At 37.9% G+C, this 24,927-nt stretch overlaps 2 protein-coding genes and 1 pseudogene across 2 annotated transcripts in view; 1 reads left to right on the top strand and 2 right to left on the bottom strand.

Moving 5' to 3' along the window:
• Positions 1 to 11,319, bottom strand: part of LOC122672687 (exosome complex exonuclease RRP44 homolog A) — a 34,712-nt gene extending 23,393 nt beyond the window's left edge. Inside the window, exons 1-13 of the mRNA XM_043870159.1 lie at positions 11,162 to 11,319; positions 10,925 to 11,062; positions 10,632 to 10,789; positions 10,224 to 10,279; positions 8,338 to 8,460; positions 8,028 to 8,158; positions 7,652 to 7,892; positions 6,636 to 6,792; positions 2,973 to 3,213; positions 2,611 to 2,767; positions 2,362 to 2,430; positions 1,036 to 1,161; positions 910 to 962 (exon numbers count right to left, since the gene is read on the bottom strand). Coding sequence (XP_043726094.1) covers positions 910 to 962; positions 1,036 to 1,161; positions 2,362 to 2,430; positions 2,611 to 2,767; positions 2,973 to 3,213; positions 6,636 to 6,792; positions 7,652 to 7,892; positions 8,028 to 8,158; positions 8,338 to 8,460; positions 10,224 to 10,279; positions 10,632 to 10,789; positions 10,925 to 11,062; positions 11,162 to 11,215 — 1,704 coding nt within the window. The 5' untranslated portion in view covers positions 11,216 to 11,319. The remainder of the gene's footprint in view (positions 1 to 909; positions 963 to 1,035; positions 1,162 to 2,361; positions 2,431 to 2,610; positions 2,768 to 2,972; positions 3,214 to 6,635; positions 6,793 to 7,651; positions 7,893 to 8,027; positions 8,159 to 8,337; positions 8,461 to 10,223; positions 10,280 to 10,631; positions 10,790 to 10,924; positions 11,063 to 11,161) is intronic.
• Positions 11,320 to 20,298: 8,979 nt separating this feature from the next.
• On the top strand, positions 20,299 to 22,344 carry LOC122672110 (annotated as a pseudogene).
• Positions 22,345 to 24,330: 1,986 nt separating this feature from the next.
• Positions 24,331 to 24,687, bottom strand: LOC122672109 (probable xyloglucan endotransglucosylase/hydrolase protein 5). Its single transcript, XM_043869607.1, has one exon. It carries the CDS (start codon positions 24,685 to 24,687, stop codon positions 24,331 to 24,333), a length of 357 nt encoding a protein of 118 aa, XP_043725542.1.
• Positions 24,688 to 24,927: the final 240 nt, after the last annotated feature.

The following is a 24,927-nucleotide window of genomic DNA, read 5'->3' as shown; positions in this document are numbered from 1 at the left end:
CGAGATTGCATTACCTCCCCATCCTACCCATACTTGCACATACATATACAAACAAAAGTCAAAACACAAAAAGATAACACCAAAAAGAAACGCTAACATATTAAAGCAGCATCTTTGCATTAGGTTCATAGTTATCAAGGCATCGCCTAGGCGACCAGGCTCTATGGTTGCCTTGGGCGCCTTGTTGGTGTCGCCTTGATTTTGGACCCTCTCCAACGCGCAACACCTTGGTCCCCTTGCCGCCTTGATAACTATGCTTAGGTTAAATAGGGACACCTTCTGTGAAAATCTCTTGGATGGGGTCCACAAATTAGAAGCCCGGATCAGTAAAAAGAGCAATACCTTGTACAGCATGAGCCAGTGTCACAAAAAATGTGGAAGTGCAGGAATTAACTCATGAGTACATATGCATCAGTCAAACAGTGCTAAATTTTGACCATAATTTGACAATTTTCTGACTTGTATTTAACCAAAAATGTAACATGTTGACCAAGCCTTCAAGTTTTTCTGAATTGATTGAAAAAAGAACCCTAGGTGTTTAGGGAGGGTATGTTCAAGAAAGATAACAGCAGATCATGTTGTACAACAACCACCACAACAATGCATTTGGTTCCAAATAGGATGGCAAACACAAAAAATCAAACCCCTCTCCTCAAACAATAATTTGCTGAAGGTAAGATCATGCAGCTACCATTCATTAATACAAATCACATAGTTCAACAGCTACTAAAATCTGCATCCAATAGAATTGGAAGAAGGTAAGATCATCTAGCTACCATTTATGAATATAAATTACACAATTCAACAGATACTATGTATCAGAATAAACATAACAATCAATAGCTACCTCTCAAGAGGTGAAAAAAATCATAATATTGAAGCTCAAGTAGATATTTTCTATAGGCATACCCAAATAACAGAAAATGCCAGCCTCTCCACATCAGATCGAAGAGAACAAATATCTGCAAAGAAAATACCAGATTACATGATGCAAACACAATAACTATCACCAATTAATTGAAGAAAAAATACAACCTTCTGTTAGAGGTTTCGGAAGCATGTCAATCCGGCGCTCAACCAGATAGACAGATGTGCCCCTTTGTGAAGCTTCATCATCAAGTGGGGTCCCAGGGTGGACAAAATTTGTAACATCTGCTATATCTGATTAATGTCATTAAAGATTTACAAAAATGTTTCATTTTGTTTCCCATAACCAATAACATGGAAGAAACCTCAAGTTAAAAAGCCCAAAGAAAAGCTAATTTTATCCTATGGACGGTGACTGGGTACGTTAAACCAGGATTGAACTACAAGTCATACTTTAATGAGTGTTTAACCAGCCAGGGTAGGATTTGGTAAACAAAACCCCCTAGAGCTCTGACTGACCCCTCCAGCCATGATGCGGAGGCCCTGTCCCAGTTACATTGTGTAACTGATAAAATTTAATTGGTAAATGAATAGTATGCTTCATGGGGCAGGCACGTTAGGGTTAAGAAATAATTAATGGTAGGTCAGTACCAAAACTAACACACTGCCATCCCTCATTTACTCCACTGGAAAAATCGAACCAATATCATTACTATCCAGACATTTCACGCATGGGGATTAACAAAACAGCAACCACATAAACATATCAGTCGAAGAAGTATCAGTAAACCAGGAAGAGAACGTGGATAATAGTTTTCCTCCAACAGGTCCAACAGGATCACTCTTTTCATCAAAACAGCAGCATCAATCAAGGCAGGACACTTAACAGGAAGTTTCAATGTTAGATTTCTATCTAGGGCATTTCCATTCTTAAATTGAAACAAATTAAAATTCTCAATTCTATACAACATTTAGGCGATAAATTAGTTTCAGGAACAAACAAATCATAGTAATTTTCACTCCCATCCCCAACCATATTTTCATATCTTGCGATGGATCCATCAAAATCATTCTTATCACTGTATCTTTTTTCTTGGTATCTTTGATTAGTTTGTTGTTTACTTTTATGGACTAATGAAATACTTATGGTTTGATACATAATAAATTTCCCATCCCATTTTATAGACAGATGAATCAGTTCGATAATTAATATCCCTCTTTTTATCAATTCTGTAATAGTTAGATCCCTCTGAATCAGCATTACGTTCAGACTCAGTTCTCCTATAACTAAATAACAGTTGGACTCCACATCCATCTTATATGATGTAAACCATAGAATTGGCAATTTTCATTTTGCTTTTTGCAATCGATGAATTATCACCATATGAAACCAAACTTCAAGTATGCTGACAGTCCTAAAGTAAACTTGGTTTCATTTTTATCCAGTTTCAGCAAAAGAAATAAAAAACTTTTAAAAAAAAATTGGGAAGATACGAACTCCCACTTCAAAATTTCCATTTGGAAGAGCTGTACAGTGTAATGCATCATCAATATCCTTGCATCCTGCAGAACCAGAAGCATCGATACAAGTATCTAAGTAATGTAATAAAGTAAACCATATAGCAGAGAAAAGTATGCAGAAAGAGAAATATCATATGCAGCATGGCATGTGACAAGTAAAAATTACATAAACAAAAACTAAATAAGTAATACAAAAAATCCATGCAAATATGACTCATATACCTGGAGGATCCACACTAAAAGCACGCAACTCTCTCAGATCTTGTCTGTTAGGATTTGCCAAATCCATGGTAGACAATGACCATGGTAAGGGTGGCAAGCAAGCCAATACTTGGGCAGAAAATGGTCGAGAATCTATGTCATTCTCAATCAAGACCACCTGTATAAGATGATCGCAGTAAAACAAACTATGAACATCTTAATCATATTTCCTATTATGATAGCTCAATCAAGTGAATCACTAGAAAAATATAAATGGACCATAACTAAAATAGAAATGTACAAGATGTGGAAGCCCCCTAAAAGTTACTGTTTTTGTTACAGTGCAGCTAAGAGTAATGAAGGTTGAGCCAGTTTGAACTTGCCTCACTTTCAGTATCTCTGTCTCCAATTTCACCTATGGTCCGCACATAATGGCCAGAAGGATATCGAGATAAACAGTCCCAAGAATCAACAGCTACAATAATTCTCTTGTCCAGAAGATTCCCAAGCTGTCGAGTTTGAATTCGAATCTTAGGAATTCTACGATCTTTGGAGACAAATAAAGCATGAGCAACACCACCGTTACCTGCAGGCATAGGCATTGGCTCCAAAGATCCACAGTAACTGCATTAAACCATTTAATTTAGATAAGCTATTAATATCTTGACAACCAAAAGAGTTAACCTCCACCAAGAAATTCTTTCAACAGGTTTAAGGCATGTATAATCAATAGATGATGGCAAAGATCCCAAATTTTACTTGCACACCCAAAAATTGATGAATTCATTCAAGCTAACACCTAATATGATCAACCATACATGAACCACGATAAATTCATTAACAGAAGTCAAGCACAATATTTTCTCCTATTAATTGGAAGATAGCAAGAAATAGCTTGTTCACGTTCTAAATTATTGTAGTATTTTAATACATTTGAGACACTCGCCTCAACATATAATTCTAACTGTAATCACTTGAATCAGTTTGCTGCAGTGAACTTTAGGATCAATGGCATTGATGAACCTTCAATGTGACCAACAAAAAAATAGAATTGTGCAAAGGTCAGTTTTAAATTCGCTGAATTATTCTACCAATTTGTAGACAGAAAAATATCATCCACTATGAGCCAGGTGACAGCGGTGAAATAAATCGGAAAAGTTCATCAAATAAGAAAAAGATTGCCAAGAATGTAAAGAATGCAAAAAGCCGACAGCAGTGAAATAAATCGGAAAAGTTCATCGAATAAGAAAAAGATTGCCAAGAATGTAAAGGATGCAAAAAGCTGACAGCAGTGAAATAAATCGGAAAAGTTTATCAAATAAGAAAAAGATTACCAAGAATGTAAAGGATGCAAAAAGAAAACATCATTCTCAAAGTTGTAAACCGAATAAAGGTGGGAGCGAAAAATCATTATATAACACAAATTAGTGCCCAACCAGCCATCACCATAGTTCTAAAACTCGTCTCAACTCGGCGAGATCTCGGCTCTCGTCTCGGTTTTCTGAGAAACCGAGACGAGATGGCATACAGTACATAAAAGTGCAATATCTCGCTGACATCTCGGATATCGAGTCGAGATCTCAGGTTGACCCATGGAAGTGACCCTTCTACTATGTATTTACTTACCTAACTCAACAGAACTCGACATATCTCGGCGAGATCTCGGATCTCAGGTCGAGATCTCGGGTTGACCCGTGGAAATGACCCATCTACTATGTATTTACTTACCTAACTCGACAGAATTCTTATATGCTTGTTGTGGAGCACTATATGCAACATTACAGCAACACTATGTCATGGGAAGACAATGTGACACTAGCGGATACTGAATACTTGATTCAAAGTCATTATGTGATGATAGTAGTAACACTGTTAAACAATTTGATGTATCACTTTAACATTTCTAATTCTTATTTAAGTTGTTTAGCTATTAATTGAATGTTTTGCTTGCTTTCTATTACTAAATTATGTGTAGAGTAGGGTATTTTAGTACGTCATCACCTACCAACCTATGGTCCGAATTGAAACTCATATTTGGACTTTGTTTTTGCAAAATCTGATAGTGTCATTGTGTTTAAATGGCCTAAATAGGCTGAATACCAAGTTTCAGACCCAAACTCGGTCTAAAACCCACCGAGTTGAAGCTACGAGTCGAAAAAAAAATGCACCAACTCGACGAGATCTCGACTCGACTCGGTTTTTCCAAGGGCCAAGTTGGTACCGAGACCCGCGTTTTAGTACCTTGGCCATCACAATTAGCTGAACTCCATTAGAACTAACAACATAAAAGGTGGCACTTCATACGAGGTATAATTTGATGGCAACCAATCATCCAATTAATAATATGGGAGAGGGTTCTCCGAGCAAGAGGCATAGTGAATTGATGTAGTGAATGCACTCCATGGCCAGGAATGGGAGGGGTTTTTGTCCCATATTGGTCGGGTAGAGTGCGGTTACTGGTCTTATGACCTTGGAAGGGCCTCTCGACCTTGAAGCTCAGGCTTTGGGGTTGGATACCATTAAATGGTATTAGAGCACCTGCCACATGGGCCAAAGCTGGGGGAGTTGATGCGATCCATGGCCAGGAATAAGAGGGGGTTTAGTCCCACATTGGTCGGGTAATTTGTGGTTATTGGGCTTATGACCTTGGAAGGATCTCTCCACCCTGAAACTCGGGCTTTTGGGTTGGACGCCATTAGGAGTGCACCACTGAGGAGCGACGAACGGTTTTGTACATAGGGGGTAAACAAGTCATTTCAGATGAGAAGTAGAGAGATGGAGAGAGAGGATTTGATGCAGGGGAGTTTATAACATACTCCCATAAGAAGAATAAACGCAAGGCAAACACGCCTTAGTGGACCTAAACAGGCCTTAGTCGCCTTTATTATATTTCTGTCGGTTTGGGTCCACTAGCCCACATCATGGGCTAGTTATTTTAGTTGTTTTTAGTTTTTTAATCTATTGCTTTAGAAGTCAAGACACTTTAGAACTCCCCCATGTTGGAGAGTTCCTTTTTACCTTTTCTTTTCAGTTTTCTAATGGCTTTTGACTTTGTATTTCAGTTTCCTAGTTGGATACCTTAATTCTAGCTATAAGTTGTAAAAGCCTAAGAGCTTCTTCACGTTTTTGATAAAAGAAAAAATTATTTGCTTCAATCTGGCTGCTGTGAGACTCAGTTAAGGGTGGGAATTGGGAAATCCTTGGAATCAGTGGGATTCTAATCCAGGTTTGCTGGTGGGAAGCCAAAGGTTACATTCCTCCTTATAGTCTGTGTTCCTTCTTCAAGTAAGAGCTGTTTCATCTGTTCTTATTCAAGCTTTTTGATATCTGATATATTCTGAGTTTGGGTAGGATCTTCAACTATTATTATTGCTCGTTACATGCTGTTCATACTGGGAATTAAATGACAGCAAGAACCCTCTCAAATAGACCTGGTGGATACCCTGTTTTTGAGCCTTTTTTGCTGAAAACGATATTGGCTGTATTAGAGAATCTGTCCATCAGATTTCTCCCATACTTTGGGGTATCAAAGAACCTTATAAAGGGGTCCTTCGACCAGAGTTTCAGATTGATCAGAACCTGTGATCTGCCAAGGTATAAAATCTTCCAAATCTGTTCTCTTTTGTTTCCAGAGTTGAGGATTTGAATTTGACTTAATCTAACCGTTGAATCGTTGCAGTACTTTGGGATTTTATGGATCCAACTTATGCCTATTACCTTTGACCAGAATCTGAGGCCCAACCATAAAGGTTGACTTTGACCTTATTAGTCGACCTAATTTCTGGTTTAGAGTTTTCTTGAGATCCTGTTATAAGGGTGTGTGATTCTGAACCTAGGGTCCATCCTACCTACCCCCCACCAGGGTTATAGTGTACCCTCCGCAGTTGGCTCAAATAACCTTTTCCCTAATAATATATACTGCTGTTTATCAATATCATTTTCCCCTTGGATGCAAAATTGAAATGATAGTCACCAAATGAAGCATGAGCATAATGTTATTGCAGAAAATCTAACTAAAGAAGATATGTATATTCAACTGAACTTACGAGTTCCAATTCCGCTTGATAATACCAACAACACGCCCAGATGGACGACAAGAAGCAGAATTTGCATCTCCAGTAGAACCTGGAGTTGAAATTGTATTTCTAGGTGCATCATCAGCACTGTTTGGAACTAAATGAACATCTTCTTCCTCCTCATCCTCTGAAAGGGAGCAAAATGCTTATAAATATCTGACTTAAACAACATACAAATGTGCATAACATATTGTCTATTGCAGATGTGTGGCTCTAAAATAATTTAAATAAATAAAGCAGTATTGGTTATGATTGTCAAAATGCTGGGACTTCTTAACATGTGGCTTTGAATGACTCAAAATACAACAACAACAAACTCCAACCTTAAAAATTTTAAATGACTCAAAATGTTTACTATATTTACTGGTACTCATAAAATTGGGACTTCTTAACATGTGCCATGTGCTTTGAATGACTCAAAATGTTTACTATATTTACTGGTACTCAGAGAATTTGAAATGCTGAATGACACAACAGATATAGTACATCATCTTCACCATTATCAGTTTTAGTTTTCCGATTAAATAGTAAATAGAGTAATCTGTGAAATGCAGGTCTAGAACCTGCAGCAAATTTCTCAGAAAAGTCAAAGTTTTATTCAGAGTCCATTATAATAAACAAACAATAAGCTGTTTAATACCACAATAATCATGGATTGTTCATGCTACCTTTCTTGAGCTACAATACATCTGTTTGTCTATGTATTACCAATTTAACCATTTATTCATTGTGTCAGCTGGTCTTAAGTAGTTAAACAGTTGAACTGAAAACATCCTAGACTAATAGATGTTCAATTCATCATATATATAACCACACCTTCCACAGCCATTCCTTCATTATGTCATTCCAACTTAACGGCGGTTCACAGAGTCTTATACAAATTCAACACTTTTATAGTGCAAATTGAATTATGTAGATGCATTGGAATTTGTGTTTAAATTAGTATCCACATTCCCCAAGATATATCTCACGAAGAGCTAACGTACCATCATCTGCAATAGAAAGGGACTTCTCCTCATGCCACTGATCTTGAGGCAAGAGCTCTACTGCCACTATGTCACCATCAAAAGCCCTATTCATGTTAGCCCGACCATAGATAATTATTTCATCACCAATGCTCTCACTTCCAACGTATGCTTCAAATGGATTATAACGGTTGACACGGAGCTTTCCTTGATGGTAAATACCACGATGCAAGCCCGAAGTAATTTCTGACATGGGTTTGTGCTGTAAAAGAGTGAAAAGTGTTGAAATTTGGTAACTCCAATAAAAAGTTACACGAATCCTTTATCTCAGCCAAACAAAGATACATTAGGACATACTCAACAAGTAGGACAGAACACGAACAGGAAACTAGATTACCTCACTATAAATGATTTTCTTCTTTGAGGGCCTCTGATCTTCAACTTCCTCCATTGCTACATCTTCGGAGGAAGGTTGCACAAGGAGGTCAAGCAGCTCTGGTTGACCCAGTGATTTAACATACGATTCAACTGAAACAAGCAGAATGTTCCACCAATGAATTTGTACAAGATAAAAGGTTACCATCAAACAAATTCTAAGTTTATAGCTTTAAAAAAATGAGAAAATATCGGAATAACAAGACATTCTCAAAAAATATCAGACATAGAAAGGAATAACAAGGAAGAAGGATAAAGAGGATAAGAAGTACCTGTCTCTGCACAAATTCCCTCTTCAGTGGCCTTCCTCTTATTCTCCCTGTCATTAGTAATAAGTAAGACTCGCGTACTGCCTCCAAGATGATTTTGATACCATTGAGTCGCCACACGAATTGCTGAATGCAGTTCTTGGATGTCAGAAGTCGAAATTTTATGGCAAGGTACACAGGCACCCTTCCCCCCCACCCTTTCCAAAAAAAAAAGACGGAAAGAAAAATAAATACAGAAAGAATTGTAGACAACAGATTTTTTTGTTTTGGAACAAAGGCTCATACCATATCATTTCTCATCTATGCATGTTGCATGAATTATAACTGTTGTTACCGTTATTGACTTATTGTTACTGACTTACTGTTGCATTGTCTATTTAAGTAATTAGTTATTTGATGAGAACATCAATCAGGGATTTAGAACATATCAGAGGAGAAGTCGACGTACACAGCCATACATCACTTCATTGTGGCTAGGTGTCCCTTATTAACTTAAGTGGATGCATATTTTTGTTTACGTATGGTTATGTGTAGCTTGTTTTATTTTGTTGTATTTTATTTTATTTGGTATCAAAATTGTCGTGTAATAATGTTGTAAGGGAGTTATTGTTGAAGAAGTAGTTATTAGGGAGTAGTTATTGATGGAAAAGTAGTTATTAGGGAGTTATTTCTGTCTTTTTTTCATTTTGGGTTTTAAAAGACTGCATTTTGGGAGGGAAGAGAGGGAAAAGATGTTGGAACTTGTGAGATTTTCTCCCATTCTCTGCAGCATGAGTGATTCCCTACAAACTTCGGAGTGACTCCAAGTTGGTGTGAAGCCAAGCCCTTTTTCTCTTCCCTAACTCTTCTCTCTTAATCTACCACCCTCTCCCTCTCCCACATTCCTTTTCTACCAGTCCCAATTTTCTCACTTTTGGCTTAAATTATAGCCTCAAACACAATGGACATTCATCAATTGAAAACAAGGAGGTACTGAGGATACATTCTCGGCGTTTGATAGTGCTTGGCACTTGATTCAAACACTTCAACTCGTGGGACAGTAAAGGAAGGTACTGACCTATCCTGTATCCTTTATTAAATTTCCATGAATCATAGAATGCATTTTCTACACTAGTATTTTGGAAATTTCATCATTTATGGCTGCTGTTAATTCTGATTTTCTGCACGTATGTTGTGAGTTTTGTGTTAGTAGACCTTCCCAAACCCAAATTCACTTAATCATCAGATTTATATTAGATTTCCCAAACCTGTCCTGCCCTATTATTACTATTATAATGAGATAACTATTCCTTCTAAACTACTCCAAATATATTAGGGTCTTAATCTGACATTCACCACCTTTCATTTTGTCGTAGGGATCGATCTTGTCAATAAGAAAATTATAAAAGGACAATATGCATGCCCCTTCAACTTAATTGTCCCCTCCCTCTCTTGACTTAGGAGACATCAAATAGGACCGCAAACCAAAAAGATAAGAAAACATTGAACAAGCACTTAAAACATCACATGGATTAAAGGGAGATTCATTCACCCTTTTGTTACTCCATGATTGGAGATAATAGGATACCTTTCATATAGCTGCAGGGAATATTACTTCTGATATGGAGATTCAATTAAATAGAATGGGAACCCATGGGGTGGGAATAAGACATTGCAACTTAAAAGCACTTAAAAATATCAATAATCTTCATTCAGTTTTCTTGCTAACAAAAAAATGATTTGGGAACAGAGGGAGAGAAAAGCTGTCTTGATTTGATATTTTCCATCCTTCTTTGAGCTAATGGAATTGTTTAGAGATATTCGATCTAGGGAAGAAAAAAACTGGAGGGAAGGGGGAGTGGAAGAAGTCTTCTTCCACGAATAATATTGCATGAGAGAAAATAGCATACCTCTATCATTCCGATCATTTGGACTTTCTCCAACCATAGCCTTGACATATGTGTCCCTGTGAAAACAAAAATAAACCCAAAAAAGGGTAGTGCAGCCTTAATACTCCTCCAAACAGCATTGGCAAAGACAGAGAAAGTTTACAGCCAGAACACAGTAGCATCCCAAGCTTCTTTAGTCAGTACTTCAAGATATTAAACACTAAGCATTGGTATTGAACCAATGTATAAACTTCCCAATGATTACTTCTTTTATTCCACATTTCCAATAGCTCTCTTGAACTCACGTAAGTTTATAAAAGTAGTAATGAATGCAAGAAGGGGATGAGAGGAGGCAAAATCATAAACTTAAATGCCATAGTTCCAGTGAGTGTCAAACTAATCTGAGTTGCAATACAAAAATGAACTCACTTGTGGTGCTCATTGGAAAAGACAAAGAATTTCCGCAGAGAATTGCTGCAAATGGCCCTCATTCTGTTGTAAACTGAAAGATTCTTATTCTTCACCTCTTCCAGCACAACCGAAAGTACAACCACATCATCGATTGCCGGATTTTCAAGCAAGTCAATCTAAAAAAAGAAGCTGATTGGAGTTCAAGACTGAACTTGTAAACTACTTAATCTAGAATTAGAAAAAATAAGAAAAAACAGATAAGAAGAACAAAAAAAGGAAAACAATAAACTAATTGAACTGAGGGAACAGACCTGATGAAGAACAACATTGGTATCAACAATCAGAATCGTTGAAGCATATGAGCTCAAACGAGCAACTGAAGAATCGCACACTTTGCAGATAGAAGCTCCGCAGTAGATATCATCTCTGAGATAGTGCTCTCTTACGACCTGACAAGAGAACAGAATCCTTTTTGGTCTTATAAACTGAACAGATATGAAAACTAGGGTTAGTGTTTAGAAAAAAAATATATCGAGTATGATTCATACCTTGATTACTTTGCCTTGCTTTGTTTTCCTAACGAACGATTTGCTCTGCAACATCTTTATTCTTCGATTGCTTTGAAGGTAGTACAACGACGGTTCAAAATTTCTTCTCCACACAAAAGTTCCGTCTATCTGTTTAAAGCTTGGCAAAGTTTACGAAACTGGGTGAAAAGGCCAGATTTTTAAGAATCGAGAATCGGATCAGTGAGTCGACGGGTTCAGATCTAAATCAGCCGTGATCGATCTCGATTTCTACCGATTCACGCCCAAAACCCTATAAATTCTTGTTTTTTGAATCTGATAACTGATTATAGCGGCAAGGGTGTCAGCCAGTACGGTTTCGATATAGTACAAAAAACAGGTATCCAATATCGATACTGTACTGTACCGTTTAAGAGTCATATTTCTAACATCGATATCATACCTATAAATATGGTACAGAAACGATATGGGTTCGGTACAAAAACGGTATTAGAAAATAGTAAAAATTCAGTACAAATTGGTGTAAGGTTGAGGTTAATAAAAAGCTTGAATGGTTCAGATTGCAGAGATCTAGAGTTAAGAGAAATGAAGAAAATGCAGAGTATTAACAATAAAGAGAAAAATAGTTAAACCTAAAAATGATTATTGGATGCAAAACTTGGCAACAGCAAACACAGGATCTTATTTATTTAAAAATGATTCATTCACTGAAAAACTATCAATTGCATTGGTAAAATAAGGTTCCAGAGGAGATTCACAAGTTCATCGTATGGAACAGTCGAATAGAAATTCCCAAGCTCCAGTCGACCAATGGCAGTCGGCAGTCGGCACACTTCATGTCATCACATTGCACATAGTTCACTCCTTCACTATTCAGTGTTCACAACGAGTCGCGAGGATGCCAGGTAGGGGAACAGGAAAGGCTGAAAGAAATTAGAGATTCATTTAGGTTAGGGTTTCTACTTCTACGGTTCTACCCTTTAGCCTTTAGGTTTTTTTTTTTTTTTTTTAACAAGTTTACCCCACCCACACGGTACGATTTCGATCCGGGTTAAGTATATATCGACGGTTTTAATTTAAAAATCAATATCGTACCGTATCGAGGTCAATACCGTACCATTTTATAACGGTATGGTTTGGTATGGTTTTATGCAGTCAGTTTCGTTTTCAGTTCCAAATTAACACCCTTAATTATAGGGTTTGAGCACTGATTCGAGCCGATTACGATCCGATCTGGATCAAAATCACCAATGACCAATTTCATCCCTATTAATGTATTTAAAAACCTTGGGTCTAGGCCCAAGTAACTTGCCAAAGGTCTTCTAGCAAGGTATCTGGCTCTTCTCCTGCAAAGCCAACACCTAGGAAGTGCATCCAACAGTTGGGCTGTTGGGCACGCACCAGGCTGCACATCAGGTCCCACACAGGTACACATCCATGTGCATGACCAGTAGCCCAGCCATTGGATGCCTCAGTGGGCACTCATTGGGGGGGGGGCTTGCTGGAGAGGAGCCCAATCCTCTAGCAAGTCTAGACGGAATGCCATGTTCTACAATAGGAATTTGTTAATACCCCTATTGTTTCTTATTATGCCCAATGGATACCATCCAAACCCATTGGTTGTGGGTATGGAAAAACTAGGTAAGAAAATAAGGGAGAGTTTTTTCTAAACAATTGATGCAAAGGAGCACACCAATGGTATCGTGCATAGGAGGGCAGCAATGTCACACCCCGAACCCACCCCCTTGGAGGATTCAATGGTTGACTCGAATATTCGAAATATTCGAAGACCTCCAGGATCCATATGCAGTAAATACACATCACAAGCACAACACAATATCGAGATAACAAGTGTTATATTGATCAGAGTGCACGGAAAATAAATATTTACAAATTTCATATATATTAATTTACATTGAAAGTCCCAATAGCCCGATATCCCTAAGTTCACAATCATCAGCCCACACACTACTATTCTAAAATATATACAATGGAAACTCTTCCACCAAAAGGATAGTGTTAAACAAAAGAAAACAAAAAGATAACACCACGTCAGTAGTCCCTGTCCTCCAAGTAATCCTCTCCGCCACCATTACATACACCTGTAAGATCATCAAAAAGAAAATATTCCACAGGATTGAGCTCCACTGAGCCCAACAAGTAAAGGATAAACCACACATAATCATATGCACATACAAAGCAAAATCCTAGATGCATAGATTCAATTTTTAATCTTAATTTCACCTAAAAACAATGCATAAGTCTTTAAGTTTGTGCTACGCCAACAACTCAATAAACATTCTCGGTTCCTTCACACTTCCCCGATACGTAACCTCAATTGTTGTAGGGAGCCCACACCGGTCGTAGTATTTTGTTTATTTATTTTTTTATCTCCTCGTGGCCCATGGGTAGGCCCCGATAATCATAGCCTGTGCCCCATCCCGGCCTACACCACACTCCTCAGTGACAGGGAGCAATGATCACCCAACACCTAAACTCCTGCTAGTAAGGGTTGTGTTGAGCAGTGAAGGCCACTGAGAGGGGGGTGAATCAGTGGACTACAAAAATCTTTTTCCCTCAACAGTTTCACTACCTATTCACCTATTGAGATCTTTAACACTCACCACAACCACCCACACAGTTTTCTCAAAATACACACAGGAATACACTCACAACCTAATAGCAATCCTGACTCAGTCTCATACAATCACAGTCACTGATACTGTTGCCAAGAGATGCTAAACCAAGTGCTGCCAAGAGTTAATGCTATCACACAATATGGCACTCAACCACACACACTACTGACACATATAATCACATACACACCCCAGCCTGACAATCAAGGGCTCTACCAGGTGTGTACACTCATCTTGCAGAAAAGCACTACTAACCAACGCAAGCAAGCATCCACAACACAGAGAAATACGTGCTTTGGCAAGTTGCCTATATGCACGGAGTAATGGTCACTTGGACTTCAGCATCTACTCATCACTAATTTTTCCAGCATAAAACTGAGAGGCCGCACCCACGGTAGATGATGTTTTAGCCATTCCTATGACTCAGGACATCTGACCTGCTTCTATCTCTAAGTATAGAGATAAGGGTGTTACGCCAATGGTTTTCCAGCACCCACTGGTAACCAACACTATGTCCAGATGCAACTGGACAACTTAATAAAAATAATTGGGCTTATACAAATGCCTTACATTGTCAAGCACATCTAGCATAGGTCTCAACATGCATCCCTACTGCTATTGCTAGCATATACAATAAATACCGAAACACAAAATTTACAAAGTCAAGAGATAGAAATTCTCACAACCATGCAGTGTATCTGATTCCTGGTATCCGTAGATAGAGTCTGGCAACTCTGGTAGCTCACTGGAATCTTCAACTTCTCCCAATTTTATGGAGAACTGGAATCTTTAAGTGTGCACTGTTACTGGAGTCCTGGAGTGGTTCCTGGCAGTGTGGGAAACCACTGTCTTCTTCCTTTTTCTTTCTTTTCTTTTTATTTCCTTTCCTTTTTTTTCCTTTTCTCTCCTTTCTCTTACTTTTCTCTCCTTTCTCTTTCTTTTATTTTCCTTTTTTTTCTTTCTTTCTTTCTTTCCTCCTCCGAATCTGAGATGAGTTGCTTTCTTTTTCTCCTTCCTTTTCCCCTTCTTTTTCTTTTCTCCTTCCCCTTTCCTTCTTCCTCTTTTCCCCTTCTCCTTCCTTCTTTCTTTTATCTTTTCCCCTTTCATCCTTGGCAGCAACCACGAAGAGAGGTGTTGGTTCTATGATTTCAGACCATCAATGGCATCAAGGAAGGCTGTACACATGAGATAGAGAGGGAGACTCAAACCATAGATGTATACAACACCTATTTAGGGTTGCAACCCATATTCCGGTGACCTCTGCTTCTCTGAGTACACCAATGGGTTCCTCTCGAAAAAATCACCCAAAAAAAAAAAAAAAGATTACCTCATTTGGATATCGGACAAGTGAGATATCGCATTTTGAAGTTAGGCCATTCGCAGGGCTTGCAATGGAATCTAGAGGGCCGTGTATAAGTGCGCGTGCAAGCATTATATCGGCATTTGATTCTACGCTACACCAGTGCACCGGTACACTTAACAAGGTCCGTCAGATCTTGTTGTTGAACTCCACATTATTTTCGTACGTCAGATCGCACAAGATATTGTCTGTCAGATCAACATCACGTGATAGAGTCAATGTCAAAGGTTGATAGTGGTAGGTTGACGTTTCACGCTCCTATTGGCTGTCTCGTATCAGATCTGTCGGTGAAGGCGGGAAAGATCTTAGACCGTTGGATCTTCATCATTTATATCTTGAACTAACAGGGCTCATGAGATCCTCCCAAAAAGAATCTTTTCTGGGCACTTCTGTACACAGGCGCTGCACGTGATCAGGGATCACAAGGGTCTACAAATCTGGATCATATCTGACCGTATATTCAAATTTAAAAAACTTGGAACGATGTAGATTGCATTATCAGAATCTTTTATTTTCTTGACCAACCAGAAAACCCAAAATGGAATCTAAGCCATAACTTCTTCGTTTTAGCTCCGATTTGAGCGCCGTTTGCTGCCACTTGTGATGATGAGCACTACCAATCAAAATTAGCCAAATAAGCAAAATCCTTACTGATTTTCTCAGGGAACCCAAAAACAATTCAGAATGACTAAATTGCCCTTCATTTTAGGTGACCAAACGGGAATCGATGTAACTTTGTCGTTCGAACTCGGAATTGCGCGATTCCAGTTGCGTTTCAAAGAGGACTCGACGAACTAAAATATTCATGTGGAATGCTCTATCTAGTTCTGTCATTATACCCTCAAAAAATGCCGACGAACATGCTGCCAGTGCGGATACTTATAAAATCAACATTCTTAATGCACCTAGCCTTTACCCAAGGCTGTTTAAGGCTTTCAAACACTGCAATGAATAATCTCATGCTGCAACATAATCCCCGGATGCTCTAGCATCATTGCCAACATGTCACATCAATGTCAAATGACCAAAATGCCCCTGTGAGCTGTGTCAACACTCTATAGACCTCTGTGACTGACAAAATCACCAACATACTACTGGATGCTCTCTGTCACTTGTCTAGGCCATTTGTACTCTCTAAGATTACATTAATGCCCCTGAATGCAGTCCATGCCTAAAATGGTAGAAATGCCCCTGGATGACTCCCAAACACTATGGGACCTCTGTATACACTGTTGAACCCTTGTAATGATGTCACTACCACTGTGAACACTTTAAGAACTACTGGGGATGCTGGGGCACTATCCAGTCACTGCCTGCACTGCCATAAGCATGTCTACTCAACCAGAATGCTGCTTGAACTGACCTGAGCTTTGAAACTGCAACAAGATACATTGTGTTGACCACAACAACACACATGCACTGTGTTGACAACAATGACAACCAACACACACTTACTGCCATCTACACTGTGTGTTCAACAAGTTGTATCACCAAGGAATGATATTCCTAGCTCTACGCAGACTAGATGGCATCGTACGAGGTGTACAGTGTTCCCGCGTTCTATACTACGGCTCACCATAACTCTCATTTTCAAGCCGACTATAACATCTATTCTAGCACAAGATTTATATTTCAAACCATTCAACATCGCATCAACATAAATCCACAATTCCATATTCATAAAACATATCCATCAACCAATAGATCATTTCCAAATAAGAATAACAATCATTCATATACATGGTTCCTAACAATCAATCTAAATGAAATAAACATTCCAAAATTAATTCAAGTATATCCCCACTTACTTTGTTAATCCGAAAGTAAAAACTTGAATCCGATCTCTAAAAGTTCCTGCTAGCCTTTGCCGCGATGATTTGGTCCTAACCTATAGTGATTGATCAATGAAAAAGCATTAAATCACGTTTGGGGACCTTAGGGAACCCAAAGCATACTTAGGACTTGATTTGGGGTGATTAAAAGTAAAAAACAAGAGAAACAACAATGCTAGTCGATCTGATTGGCTAATGAATTTATTACTCTGATCGACCAGTAAGAGTCAGAGGCAATTCAGCTCGACTGGCAGGATGACCTTTGCCCAGTAAATTAGCCATATCTCGGCTGATAGACCTTCCGTTTGTGCCTAATCTTTGTGTATTGGAAAGATAACTGAAATTCCCATATTTTATGTGTTTATATCTTCTCTATAATCTCATGATAAGTTGATTCAAATTAGGCTAGAAATTGTTGTACATAGTTTTGGGTTAAAAAATATCATCCATCTTTATTTGTTACTTTGATCCATATAGAAATAGAATTGGAAAATATATATTTCTAAAGAAATGAAATCCTACAAGGCTATCTTCAAACAAAACTGAAATCATTTTATTTTTTAATTGAAATGAGGGAGATATGGTCTCTTGAATGGCCGAAGGCTTCGGCCATTTAGTTAGTTAGGAAAACTCAGCAAAATTGGTGCTTTGGAATAGGGTTTTGACCTCTGTTTCCTTCAAGATTTCAGATGGGTTTTCAATGGGGGTTTGAACCCATACAAAAATGATCAACATAATACCACTCTCAACTAAACTTGACTGGATCCTATTCCAAACATGGTTACCTTGGTCACTTCTTCCTTTCTTATTATTCTTCTTCTTTCTGGGCTCTTGGCTCGACTCTTCAATAATACAGAAATGACTTAATCGATTGAGTCTCTAGTCTAGTTAAGAAAAACTTGGCCAAATCCCTTCGAAGGACAGCTCCTCCTTGCATGGGCAAGGTGGCTTTGTCCACCTAGGCACCTCTTCCTTCCATTGCCACCTCTAGGTACCAATGTCACCTCTTGCTTCACTATCTACTTAAAAAATAATACAATATAACCCATATGTTATATAAATTATATATATATATATCATACTATTATATAAAGTGCACGAATTCATGGTTCATGACTACTTTTTCACTTGATTATTTTATTTATATTTTGTATTCAAATATAATGTCTCTCTCATTATCTTTCTTGTCATTTCTTTTTGTTTCCTTAAAATTTTCGGTACCCTTTTATATTATTTTATATTAAATAATCTTTAAAATTTTAATTTCTTAATTATCTTTTTTTTTTGGTAAGATCAGAACGTAAACCCTCTCCCTCTCCACGGTCTCCTCTCTCCCAATCTCCCAATCTCAGTCCGTCTCACGTCTGCCTCTTATTCACTGCAAAATCAAAACTCTTTCCCTCAGAGCTAAACCCTCTCTCTATCCACGGTCTTCTCTTTCCCAATCGCAGTCCCTCTCATGTCTCAAAGAAATCCTCACCACTCCATACGTCTTCACTCTCTTTCTCATTCAGACAACCACGGTTCATTCTCCTTCTTTTTCCACCTCTTTGATGTAATGTATTCCTTTTTATTTAGTAAATACAAAGTTCTGGAGGACCGACACGAAAGGATCGTGATTGAAGGGTTTTTCGTTGCTGGGTGTGATGCTTTCCTTCTGCAAAATCAATCTGTGAGATTTCGGTTATGGCCCAAAATTGACTTTACAATGTTGATTGCACTTCCCGTTTCTTTTGTTTCGTTTAGAGTTTTTTTTTCTTTCAAAACTTAGATTTCATGATTCGTTTCTCATGTCTCTGACTCAACTTGAACTTAATAACCTCTCCGTTGGCAAAGATGTTGGAAAGGCCTTTGGGCTCCTCACTGGTTTGGCATCGGATCGTCTCTCTACACCTATAATACTTCTAATCGGTTCAATCGAAGGCCTCATTGGACATGGAGTTCGTTTCTCCACAGAGTTTCATTTTGATCCTAATTCAGTTTCCCTTTGCCTTTATATTTGAGCTTTAGTTTCTGGCTCCCCCACCCCTTCTTTTCATATGATAATTTTAGAGGGTTCTGCTTATTGCTCTTTTGTAATTTGATTTTAGAGTTGGTCTTATCTTTTTTTTTTTTAAAAACTCTTGTTGAAATGAAGTTGGGGATTCTGTGTCTATCTTAGATCGGCTGCTCGTTGGTTGGATCTCTCGGCAGAATGTACAATGGTGTCTTGCTGATCAATTTGGCAATAGCATTGTTTGCCCTTGTTGCAAGTGAAAGTAGCAGCTAGAGCCTTGGCCGGACGTACGCTGTTCTTCTTTGCTGTGCTATACTGCTTGATGTCTCGTGGTTCATTCTCTTCTCCGACCAGATATGGTGTGTCAACTTATACTTTCTTTCTGTCTACCTATCTCAATCAGTATTGTTCATCCTTCTACAGAAGTTTTTTATATACTAAACATTCATTTTAGATTCTGGAATCTGTCATTTCACAAGTTGTTAATATTCCCTGTAAATTTAATTAGTGTGGCTGTTATGGTTTTGTTTAAATGGTCGTACCTTGGAGCACTTGTAAATGTTGTGTATCAAATATCTTTGCCTATAATGTTAAAGAGGTGCTGAACTAGACAGGATCTTGCATCATAATTAGTTTTAGGGTTGCATGGCAATACTGGTGCTCAAAATGAACTATGATTTTGTTTACAGCATAGTTTGACAATTTGTCCAAGGTGGAGGTGAATTATGTGAGGATTACTTCTTTTATATGTAATATGTACAATGTAGCGTTTCTTGAAGTAGCTGTTCATATTTGGACTCAGACAGAGAGAGAGAGAGAGAGCAGAATAATAAGTTACTTCACCATTCATTTTTAAAAAGTAAATGCTACAGGATGAGAGGGTTCAAATCAAAGGAATTTGCTTCTCAAGTGTTTAATTGAAAATGTATGAACATAATTCCTTTAATTATTAATGTATAGATTTTCATAAGAAACTAAGTCCTTGTCTTCGAAGGATCTGAGCTTAGCATTTGGATTCCTAATATTTTTTTCATTTTTTCATCTACATGAACATTACTAAGAAAAGTATCTGAGGAGTTCTGTTTATGGCCTCTGTGAGACTGTCGATCAGACTCTCTACAACTGCTGGCCACTCAGGTTTTTATCGAGTTCTGTATATTCTGGCTCTGATTATGTGAAACTTCTGAGTCTGATTTTCTATGACAGCTGGTCTCTCATTTTCCACCAAGTTGTTGGCTGTTATTGTTGGTCCGATATTTTCCATTTACTGATATCTTCTTGTGATTTTAATTGAGATCTTTTCGATAGCACCTAATCGATGTCTTTGAACTTCAACATTTTCAGGGTTCTATTTTATTCCGGGAGCATTGAGTATTGAAAAACAATGCCACTGGATTAGGGAGAGCTTATCAAGTTTCCCACAGCCTCCTAACAGAACCAACCACAATGCAATTTATGGGCCTATCCATGTTTTATTTACTGCAGCCCAAAATAACAAGTTTTTTGAGGTTGAGAGTTTGGTCAGGGATGGGGCATCTGGGCCTTATTCTGGTGGCAGTAATTTAGAGTCTTGTAAGTGGCAATTTTGTGATGAAACTGTTGGAATACCCCGGGGGAATTCAAGCCGATCAATTGCAGCATCTGTTCTTTTGTGGAAGCTGAGGTGGAGTACCCTTGAACTGGTCAAAGGTCATTGGAAATTTATAGCCATCATCCTTTCTTTCACTTTTTCTTCTCTCTGAGTTATTGATAGATATGTGTTGGCAGTTTGTTTTAGTAACTTGCAAAGTTGCAAGAAATTTTAGAATCATTTCACTGCAAGATTCATCAGCAATCAATATATTTTTCATGAAAAGGAACTGACAGGTGTCTGTCAGCTATCCACCAAGACAAGTGAGATCATTACATGACGCCATGAGTTAACTTCTTGTTAGATGTTATATACGCTAATAAATGATTTATAAATATGGGATCAGAGTGAGAGAGCAGTTAATTGCATTAGACCGAGATTGAAAGTTCCTATGAAGGATTACTAAGTTCCTGTATGCTGATTATTAGCAGGACTCATATAATCATGAACTTGTGCCCTTAAGCAGACATTGATGAATATGTGCATTTATGTAATTCAGGAATTAATACACCTCATGATTTATGTATTCTTTGAATTGATGCATGTTCATTGTGCAGCAAAACTACGGTGTTTCTCTCCAACATGACAAGATCCCAGTGGCACTTTGTGAACTTGCTAAAAGAATGGCAGTGCAATGGGAAGAATTCCGCCCTTAAGCTGCAATAGTTGATCACTTCAGTTTAGGTATCCACTAAGCAGCTCATACATTTTCAAACCTAATTAGTATATTGAATAGATAATAGTACATTGTGATGTTTTTTAAGTTTTTTTTGTGTGGATCCTGTTGAGTTGTAATAGCTGCATTTGACATTTCATGCTTCATCAGGAGACATGCTTGGAGGCCATGTAAATGACATGTAAGCAGATTGGAGTAAACCTATAGTAAGCATCGGGTATTTTGTTGTATATTATTCTTTTCTCATGTGTATAATTTTCATTTTTGCAGTCTGGAAATTTATTATTTATTCGTTTATTTTCGTATCCCTCAGTTTGGGCTGCAAGGCTATTTCTCTACTGGGTCAAAAGTCTACGGAGGATCCTTCAATAGCAACGTTCTTTTGAAGTGGTGATATTGTACTCATGGTTGGAGAAGCAAGGGAATGCTTCCATGGTTAGTATAACCGTTCAGCTCTTTTAGAACAAGATAGATATGTTGGAAAATGATTGTGGCTACTGAAATCCACCACCTTCTAAAATTTTACTACAGAAGAAGTTAATATTATGTATCAGGTTAGAGCGTAGGGTAAGCATTTACATAGTGGTCCAAAGGCTGATATTGCATGGGGGGTTTGCTTGGACCACCCTTTAATGGATCTTTCTTAACATCTGAATCTGAAATGGGTTTACTTTATGATCTGAAGTTCACATGCAGCCAATTTCTTCCTTTCTTCCATTGTTAAACAATGACCAGTGCAATGACCTGTTGTAGTTAGGGTTTTGCCTTTGAATGTCTCCATATGCACCTCCTATGATGAAAGGTCCATGATTTCCATTCCAACCGTGACCAAAACTGAGCTCAGCGATTCTTTTGTCAGTCTTTGCCCTTTGACAATGGGTTTGTGAAGATTGTAGTTGCAGAAACTTTAGGGATAAATATATTACCATGAAACTATCCTTTTGATTAGTTAGAATTTCAGTTCTTGATATTTTTAACAAACGAATACATTTGTAGGGAGACTCAATTATTTTTAAGAATTCAAAGTTTAAGTACATCAAATGAAAATGGAAGTGCACATAAAGACTTTGACATTGTCATGCAGATTGAAATTATCATTATATATATGCGGGCACTGTCAGTTTCTGACAGCAATGAATAATCACTGGTAATTGTGATTTGTGGGCACTGTACATTTCTACAGGAGATTTGAATAGGATATTTGTAATTATGTGAAAGTCACTGTATGGATAGTGATGTTGACAACATTTCCTTAAAATTTCAGTTCAACAAAGATGCCATGTAGCGGATATTAGGACATTTTTTTATTTATAAATCATGTACATTTAAGAATATTGGAACTTTCAGGGCAATAAAATGGGCCTCCTACAAGATGAAAATTTAATGCCGTTTACTCCAAATCATTTTAACCTGCAAAAGATAAATTATAAATCTTCTTTGGCTTTCTTCTATATATCCATACAACTATTTAAAATTTGCAGACGGTTCGCTTTTTTTTTTTTTAAATTTAATTTGCTAAATGACCATATTCCCTCTCAAATAAAGTTAGTTGTTTGTTGTTTGATTGGTCTTCATTTTGACTATTTATGGTTCTTATTCTTAATACAACTTCAGAGATTTTTCTTATTGAAGGACGTTGATGCTGGGATCATGAAAGCCATGAATCACGTTGAATTCTCTCCTAAGGAGAGGCATATCGATCAGAAGTGAGTTTATTTATTCAGTTCAATTAGATTTTGTTTAGTTCATTTGTTTTAAGATTATTTATTTTGGTGGGATTCCATATTTGGGGGTACATCTTCTGAAGTTTCCTTCTTTTTGATGAAATGAATTCCACTTCAGGGGTTTGGGCCCGTGCGGATCGACGTTGCTTACTGTATACATGCTCCTGCCAAACGTTTGGCTAAGATAAGTACTGATTGGTATGATTTCTCCCGTTCTTTGAAAAACAACAGGAATGTCGGATTGTTTTTCTTTTGTTTTCTTTGTTTGATATTTAGATGGGTTTGTCTTAATAGAATAGTGTTGGGTCAATTGTTCCCTCTTTTTTTTTTTTTTTGGGTTTTGGAGTTCTAATATATGGTTTAACAAAGACTGGGAATTGAGGCAACAGGCCATGCTTAGATATCAAAATTTGATATCTTCATTGATCATTTGGAACTAAGAACCTCATTTGAAAATATGAAAATAAAGAGAATAAATAGAAAAATAGGCAAAACATGTAGGTCAAGGTGGGGGGGTTAAATGTTTGTTGATATACCTGACCTTTTTTTTTTTTTTTAAATAACACTGATCGATGAACGATGGTCATATTCTGTCTCCTGCTGTTTCTTTTGATATCATTGCCCTCTTCTGTAATCAAAGCATCCTATTGGGTAATTTGGGTATCTGCTCTCTTCTCTTCTGCCGTAGCTCTTTGAGATAATTTCTGATTTTCTTTTTCTTCTGAAAATATTTTCTTCAAACTTGAAATATTATGCCGCCACAAACTTTGAGTCTAGAAATACCATCGTCTGTTAATTTTCCTAATCTATTTATGTCCCCAATGGTTTCCTAGCCAGCGTACTCATGGTTCTATTGGCAGTATCCACAAAAAATAGAAGAAAGAAAATGGTCAAAAAAAAAAAGAAGCCTTTATGATATAATTTAGCCCTCACTCCCTCTTTCTCTATTCTCTCTCTTTTCACTTTATTCTCTCTTTCCACTTTCCTTCTCTCTCAAACTTATCCCAATTCCCAACTCTATACCCCTCTTTCCTCTCCCACGTTTCCCTCCCCTCATTCCTCTCTCGATCTCGCTCCAAGCAAGGCAAGCCAGAGCTTTTCGATCTCAATAATGGAACCATGCAAGTTATGCTCAGCAACTATAATCCCATCGTCACTAGCCTCTTTAATTGTCCCTAACAAATAAGGGTAACGTCCCTACGTTCTTTTTAGAAAAAAGCAAGCCTTTCTTTTTAGCCTCTCAAATATCTCTTTGAAAAAAAAAGCCATTTTCATGAATTCAAACGTCTCTGTCTTTGGTGCATTCGGGGGACATGTGGTAGGGTACCTCACCCTATCACTGCAGTAGTTGTAGATAGTGTATTTGGAGCGAACCCACCTGAGCCTCCGCCACTGAAGGGCATCCAGATCTTGGAATTCCCTCTGATCCCACCACCTCTTTCCCCTGTGTGTCACAGTAGTTGGCGTTCATCGACGCCTCGCACCTGTCCACGTGGAAGCTCTTGTAGGTGGTGACGAAGGGGGCCTTGGACCAGTTGGTCTTGTCAAGCCCTCCCCTCGTGGCCCAGTCGTCCGCATTCCAGAGGCTTCGGTATATCTTCATCGGCTGGTTCAATGGGAATTTCACTCCCACATCTTTGCTGTTCTTGAACACCCTTATCGGCACATCGTCCACCAAGAACCTGCATGCCATGCCTCCCATCATCTTCATCATCTATCATCATCATCATCATCTTCAACTATTTTCGTTGCAGTCATTGTAATTACATGTTATGCAAAGCTGTTACTTTGCTTTGCCATTTAGGGGGCTTCTTATTCGCTCAGTTGATAATTTGGTTTCTAATTCCCGATCGCTACAGATGCTTGATATTTTGCCCATCTACATTTGTGACTGCTCTTTTTCCTTGAACTCTTTTACTAATTAGGTACTCTA

Source organism: Telopea speciosissima, chromosome 8 (genome assembly GCF_018873765.1).
Source record: "Telopea speciosissima isolate NSW1024214 ecotype Mountain lineage chromosome 8, Tspe_v1, whole genome shotgun sequence".
Classification (NCBI taxonomy): domain Eukaryota; kingdom Viridiplantae; phylum Streptophyta; class Magnoliopsida; order Proteales; family Proteaceae; genus Telopea; species Telopea speciosissima.
This window is presented reverse-complemented; position numbering and strand designations above follow the sequence as displayed.